General features: G+C 30.5%; 1 protein-coding gene across 1 annotated transcript in view; it reads left to right on the forward strand.

Moving 5' to 3' along the window:
• Positions 1 to 7,259, forward strand: part of LOC122635538 (cadherin-87A) — a 121,602-nt gene that overhangs the window by 94,916 nt on the left and 19,427 nt on the right. The window contains exon 3 of the mRNA XM_043825858.1: positions 5,473 to 5,690. Coding sequence (XP_043681793.1) covers positions 5,473 to 5,690 — 218 coding nt within the window. The remainder of the gene's footprint in view (positions 1 to 5,472; positions 5,691 to 7,259) is intronic.

A 7,259-nucleotide genomic window follows, 5' to 3' on the forward strand; every position in this document is an offset into this window, starting at 1 on the left:
CTCTCTCTCTCTCTCTCTCTCTCTCTCTCTCTCTCTCTCTCTCTTTCATTGCGTCATCCGCTTTTTTATTTTTCTATTTTATTTCTTTTTTTGTTCATTTTTAATTCTATATTTTTTTTATACCGTAGAAACGTTCGTTCAAGGAGAAAGCATTTCTTTTTCTCTCGATATATACTCGATATGTATATACTCTGATCTGTTATATTTGCCAACTAATTACACATTGGCTATGCAAATACAGAAAAAGATACTTTGGGAGTTTCCATTAGAACTTCGATTCTTTCTTCCTCTCGCTTTACTCCGTAGTTCACAGTATTCTCCTCTCCCTTTCTCTCTTTCTCTCTCTTTTTCTCTCTTTTTCTCTCTCTAACTGATCCTTTTTTCTCAAGCAATTCTAACGGACTCCCAAGATGCACGTTTGTCTCGAGCCGTCTTGTTCCCTTTACTCGAACTTTTTCGTATAATTCTAACATTTGTCGATGAGAATCCTGAATTTGTTCTCACAGTCGTTTACAACGAGACTCGTCTGCTTTCCACTAAGTCAACCTAGCATTAGATATATATATATATATATATATTTCATTTGTGAATCTATAGTGTTTTTCTCAAGATCAATAACTTAGAATGTTAAATAAATAGTCGAATAGATAGATATTCAATCGTTTCCTTATATCCAAAGTTTCTAATATTTTTTTATACATATGTCTAACCAATAAATTCGTCGAAAAATCGACATTTTCTTTTGTGTATAGAACTTAAAAGTTAACACCCATCTCTTATGATGAATGATAATTTTGAAATTTGGACTCGCGAGTGCATTTATAATAGATATTATAAGGTCTCTTATCAAAGGGGTTGTCATATCGAAGAGGCAAAGAAAGATTTCGATGCACTTAAGTGCATTAGGAGAGTTCGACATTGCAAAGATTTTGCTTGTCTGCCTTTAGCAGACTTTTCAAGATGTCTCTATCTCTATCTCTTTCTCTCATTGGTTCGCCGTCAGAAGAAATCGGATTTTCGAAGACATGCCTTCCTCATCTTACCATCAGCCAAAGTGCTTCTTCTTTTTCTTCTTTTTCTTCTTTGAAACCAGTAAGAGAAAAGAAATAAAAGAAGAAGAAGAAAAAAGAAAAAGGAAAAAAAATAAAAAAAAAACAAAAGTAAGTAGTAGAAAATGAAAATGAAAATGAAAATGAAAATGAAAATAGAAATAAAAACAAAATAAAAAAATAAAAGAGAAAATGGCGAAGTGATGGTGAGGAAAGAAGAAATCTTTATCCGAAGGGACATAACTCGAAATGAGATTCCCTTTCGTCGAGAGAAGAACGTACTGAATTATTTTAGACTTGTTAATGCAATTCCCTTAAAAGCTCACTGTGCATCAACGTATCAGAAAGAGAGATAGAGAGAGAGAGAGAGAGAGAGAGAGAGAGAGAGAGAGAGAGAGAGAGATAAAACTGGTCCATATACCTATGTATGCTAAAAGTGAACTCTCCTTTTGCTATACTACTATACTTCTATTTCATTCAATATCGTGCTTTCTATGCAACCGAGACGATCCGTCGTCGTCCTTCGTTAGAATTTGATATCTGATATTCATATAACGTCAAGAGAGTACTATCTTGATCTATAGATCTTCTCTTCAATCTTCGAGGAAAACGAAGATATGTTTTCACCAAGAAGAAATTCATTTTCTTCTTGTCAACTATCGTTGAAAATGTAATTTAATTTGTTTTTTTTTGCTTCTTCCTCATGATTATTTTTATTCTATTGATATCAACAAAATGTTGAAAAGATTCGCATTTATAAAAATGATTAATTGTAAATTGTTCTTAAATTTCTTTTTTATCCTCAATGTCGACAAAAATTTGATCCTTCAACGATATATCAAAAATAATTGTTTTAATGTTTCTTTATTTTCTTTTTTGTAACACATTCGATATTAAATTCGATATGTCTGAAAAATACATTTTTTCAAGAAGAAATTCATTTTATTTTTTTCTGCTCGTCATTTGTATAACATCGATACGAAAAATCAATGAAACGAAAATGCAATGAAAATTTAGTGATAATTGTTAAAAATAAATATATATATTTTTTTTCTTATTATCAAAAATCGTTTATGTTACGTTTATTCATAGTAAAAGGATTGAGTATGCTTTGGAGATTTATTCAAACATTTTCCCACTGATAAGATTTCATTTTGAAATATACCATATTGCTGCCATATGCCGGATATCTTCGTTACTTTGAAATCTCTCGCAGATCGAACGAGAATATCCGGTTTTCGTGTGCGAGCAAGAGAAAACCAATCGGATTATTAAAGTTCGTAGATACGTAGATGTAATATCATGAAACAGAAAACGAAAAGAAACGTAAAGTAAAACATAGAAAAATATCAAAAAAAAATAAAGAGAAAGAAAAAGAAAGAGAGAGAGAGAGAGAGAGAGAGGATTAGATAGGTCGAAGTTCGTCTCAACAACGTAGTTCAATGTAGTTTTACGATGTCTCGTTCAGTTACATCGTATCTCATGTAACGTCGATATAGCTCCGAGATCGACCCTCGTAAATTCTCTTCGGTCGAGAAATGTTGAAACGAAACGTTTAAAATATACTCAAAATGAAAAGAAAAAATAAATATATACATAAATAAGATGGGTGAAATGTTTCAGTGATTAAATATATAAAAATTCAGAATCTATTTTCAAATATTTTCTATTAATAAATATGTAGTGAAATGCATAGCGAAGATATTCTTTTAGAATGAAAAATAATTTTAAAAAAATATTTTTAATGTGTACATATTTTATAAATTGTGATATCATATCGGATATATGTATATGCACTAAGAAAGATGAAGTGAATAAGTCTCCCTCTCTCTCTCTCTCCATTTTTCTTTTTTCCTTCTTTTTTCTCTTTTTTCCCTCCAAGTTTTCTTTCAAAATAAGCCCATTTCGATTTACGAGGAGCCGTGAAACAGGCCGATGATAACGGGAAAGCTCGTCGCTGAAAGCCGTTCGCCTTTCGTGAGTTTATGTAAAGAAACGATTTTTCTCTCCGAAAAGAGAGAGAGAGAGACAGAAAGAGAGAAAGAAAGAGAGAGAGGAGAAACGTGTATCGTAAACGAGAAAAGTGGAGAAGACCGATAAAACGCTTCTCACCATGTCGAAAAAAAGTCTTCGTTTCGTTTCTCGAAAATGGAACGGATTAGTTGACGAGAAAAAGCTCTGATGAAGCTTTCAAATCGTAACGAAATTGTATCAATGTTGTAAGGAAATAAAAAGACGAAGAAGGAAAAGAAAAGATTTATAGAAATAAATCAATTAAAGTCGAAATTTCTTGATTGAAAAATAAATTATTTCGATATTGTCGATTGTTCGATTAAATAATCGAAAAAAAATTTATCAGCTAAAACATTTTGAAGTGTCGGAACGTGCCAGAATTCTGGATAAAACCACACATGTAATCTTATTTGTATGATACACAAGCGAAACGTGAAGTAATCACGAAATCGAGAAATACTTCTGATCAATAAGAGAACGTGAATCTCTTCTTCTCTCTCTCTCTTTCTCTCTCTCTCTCTCTCTCTCTCTCTCTCTCTCTCTCTCTCTCTCTCTTTCTCAATTCTTTTTAAAAAACAAAATTGTTCTACGTTACCACCTTAACGATAATCGAGAAACATGCGTAGAAACTGACTTTCTCTTGTTATTTTCCCTCTGAGTCGGAAAAAAAGAAACTAGGAAATGGAAAGAATAGGAAAAGGAAAAACAAGTAAGAAAGAAAGAAAAAGGAAGACATTGGAAAAATAAGAAAGCTTATAGGAACTCCTTTGATGTTGCATTGGTAGAATTTCCCATGGCTTTCGAAACTTTTTGGTAAGATCTAACAAAGCCTTGACTACTTTTTCACAAGTTTCTCTAATAGTTTTACGACCCTTCTTTCGAAACTATATCTTTTCTAACAGTTCTATTACCTCCATTCTAAATTTTAGTTCAAAGGATGAAAGAAAAAGAAAAAGAAAGAGAAAGAACAAAGAAACAATGGATCCTCCTTTTATATTATATACTTAAGCATTTTATATTTTATGATATTAACTATGAATAAAGGAACACGTAAATTATGGGGCTTCCATAATCTTAATTATATTTTCTTTCATTGTTCTTTTATAATTATAATTTATGAGACTTCATCAAAAAAAAAAAAAAAATGAAAAGGAAATCTAATAAATTTTGTTATTTTAATTCAATTATTTGTAATTAATTTAATTAGCGTAGAAATTAAATAAATTATATTGAGAATGATTCTACGTGGTTGTAAAAAATCCTTTTACATTTCATATATACATATTTGATTCTGAATAAATTGACGAGTTTAATCATCTTAATCGATGACACGACGTGTACGAAATAATAGCTTAGTATCGAAGTGTATGATCGCGATGGCATTAGATGATTGATTTTCTGCATTTTGCCAGATGCTGTCGTCATAAAGGGGTATTGATGATTTACCTCTATGAGATTGATTTCGAACGAGTATATATTTGTAAATTTATTTCAATATAAATCAGATAGTGTGAAAATGTCTTTTTTTTGTAATATACAACATGACACGATTTTTCCATTATATAAACTAATTAATTAATTTAATATTTGAATATAAAACATATATAAACTTTTTATTATATATATATATATATATATATATATATATATATATATGTATAATATACAGTATAATATAATACATAATAGACATTTAATTTTTAAAGATTATAATGATATAATATAATAATACAAATGTACAATTTGAAATGATATATAAAAGAAATAATAGAAAGAGAGGAAGAGGGAGAGAGAAAGAGAGAGAAAAAATAACACAAAGAAATCTATTAGAAATGTATATGTATGTATATAAACAAAAATAAGAGATAAAAGTCGTCGAAGGTGATATTCACTACGCTTATCATTGTTCCTAGTAGCGTGATGTAATCGCTAACGTGTACGTGCGCGTTCTTTGTCCTTTGTCCTTTTCGTTTTATAGAATCAGTCGTAGTAAGATCGTAGCAAGGTGAACATCACGTAGACCGTAATCTTACGATAAGGTTAGTTAATTTTCATTTTTCTCAAGATTTTTCTTTGTCGTAGGAGTTGTACGTGTAATTATATAACATAATATATATATATCTAATTATTTTATATTACAATTAATTTGCAAACAAATAATTTACGATCGATTTGATACGTTGATTGCGTTATTTATTAGTGAAATATCTTTTCGATAAATAGCTATTGTTTAGAAAATCATTTATCATCGTTAATTCATATTATCGATCATTCTCAGTTGTCAATATTTGACGTAAATTTAATTATATTCATTTATTTTATATTACAATAGATTCAATAACAATCTAATATATATAAATATATTAATAAAATATTATTCTAATGTAAAAATAATACTTTTTGATTTCAGTTGGCAACAATGTCAACGAACCACCTATTCTTGAAGCAGGAGGATACCCTACAGGTTTACCTCTTTCAGAATCGACCAAAGTAGGCACGTCTGTATTCGTCCTAAAGGGCTACGATCCGGAAGGATCACCAGTGAAGTATGGCATACAACTCACCGACTATTTCGTAGTCGACTCACGCACAGGCGCCATCAAGTTAGCAAAGCCCCTGAATCGTGAGGTAAGAAGTCGATCGCTTTACTCTCACTCGAACCTTTTTCTCACCCTTTTTTCTTTTCTTTATCCTATGGGAAAGAAATAGTAAGAAAAGGGGAGGGAAGAGAAGGGAAGGTAAAGAAGGAAAGAAAAGGAGAGAAAAGGAAAGTCGTTTAAGAGTCCCTTACCTCGTTTTTGTTCTCATTTTATTTTATTTTATTTTATTTTATTTTACATCCATACGGAAAACTTATTTTCTTTATGTACGTGTTGTTGATAAATTAATACCAACGAATTGGTTTTACTTCCCCTTATACCGTATTGACCATAATCTCGTATTCATTAACTATTCAGATATTAGAAGATCCAATTTATATGTATTATAATGTTCATCGACTAGTCGTCGAATCCGCTTGGCTATTGCTGATACGCTTATCCTTGCGAGAATCTAACGCTCCAGCGAAAACGTTCACGCGTCTATGGATGCCCTAATTTATGGTATCACCATGTAATCCTAATATATACATACATACATATATATATATATATATATATATGCATAATATATATATATATATATATATATGCATGCGTGCATGCGTGGAATACAGGTATATATACCCTAATTATGGAATTAACGAGATCGCACTATACATGTCTTATCGATTTATTTATTCGGTATTGTATTTATATTTTTTATGTTAATTAAAATTAAGTATTAAAGTTAAGTATTACGCACAAATACAGATTTGAGAGAGAAAGAGAGAGAGAGAGAGAGAGAGAGAGAGAGAGATGAGAGCCACGATTCATTACAGGGAATGAAAAACACAGCCTTTTGAAAACGGTATTTCATTACTATCTATCTCCCTCTTTCAAAGATTTTTTCGAGAAACGAGAAAGAAGAACCGTCTCTGTCGATCCTTCTAATTAACCTCGGAAAGCCGTCTCCGTGTAATCGTAGATTATTAATCCTGCACAGAGGTAGACGAAGCGAGAACATGGATATAACGTAGGGTATCAAAGGAGCGACACGTACGCGGCTTGATACACGCATCGTTATTTCCGCATTACCGGGAACACCCGAGCAGACTACAGATATTCTACAAACGCATAAGCTCTACCAAGTAAACGTAATCGATCGGATAAAATTTGAAAAGATGCATTTTTTAAATGAAAATGACGAAATAATATGTAAAAGTATTGTTAATAATGATAAAATTAACTATTAGTATTCATATAGAGATTATATTTATTTCAAAATATCTACGGTGTTATTAGTCGATGATTTTCGTCTACGAATAAGACGAACAAATGAATCAACGATTGTCGAGTATCACTCGAAACAAATTAAATAGATATATTTTAATTAAAATTATTGAAAATCTCGTATTATCGAATTTTTTCTTTCTTCTTTTTACAAATATAGAAAAATAAGATGAATTTAGTTCTTAAAGAATTTGTTTATAACAAATTGTTTATAACAAATTGTTAATTAACTATTAACAATAAGCTAAAAATGTAGAGAAAATTTTGTCCTTTGGAATGATATTTCTTTCAAATTTCTACGACTCTCAGTTCCGGAAATATTCTCATA

Source organism: Vespula pensylvanica, chromosome 18 (genome assembly GCF_014466175.1).
Source record: "Vespula pensylvanica isolate Volc-1 chromosome 18, ASM1446617v1, whole genome shotgun sequence".
Classification (NCBI taxonomy): domain Eukaryota; kingdom Metazoa; phylum Arthropoda; class Insecta; order Hymenoptera; family Vespidae; genus Vespula; species Vespula pensylvanica.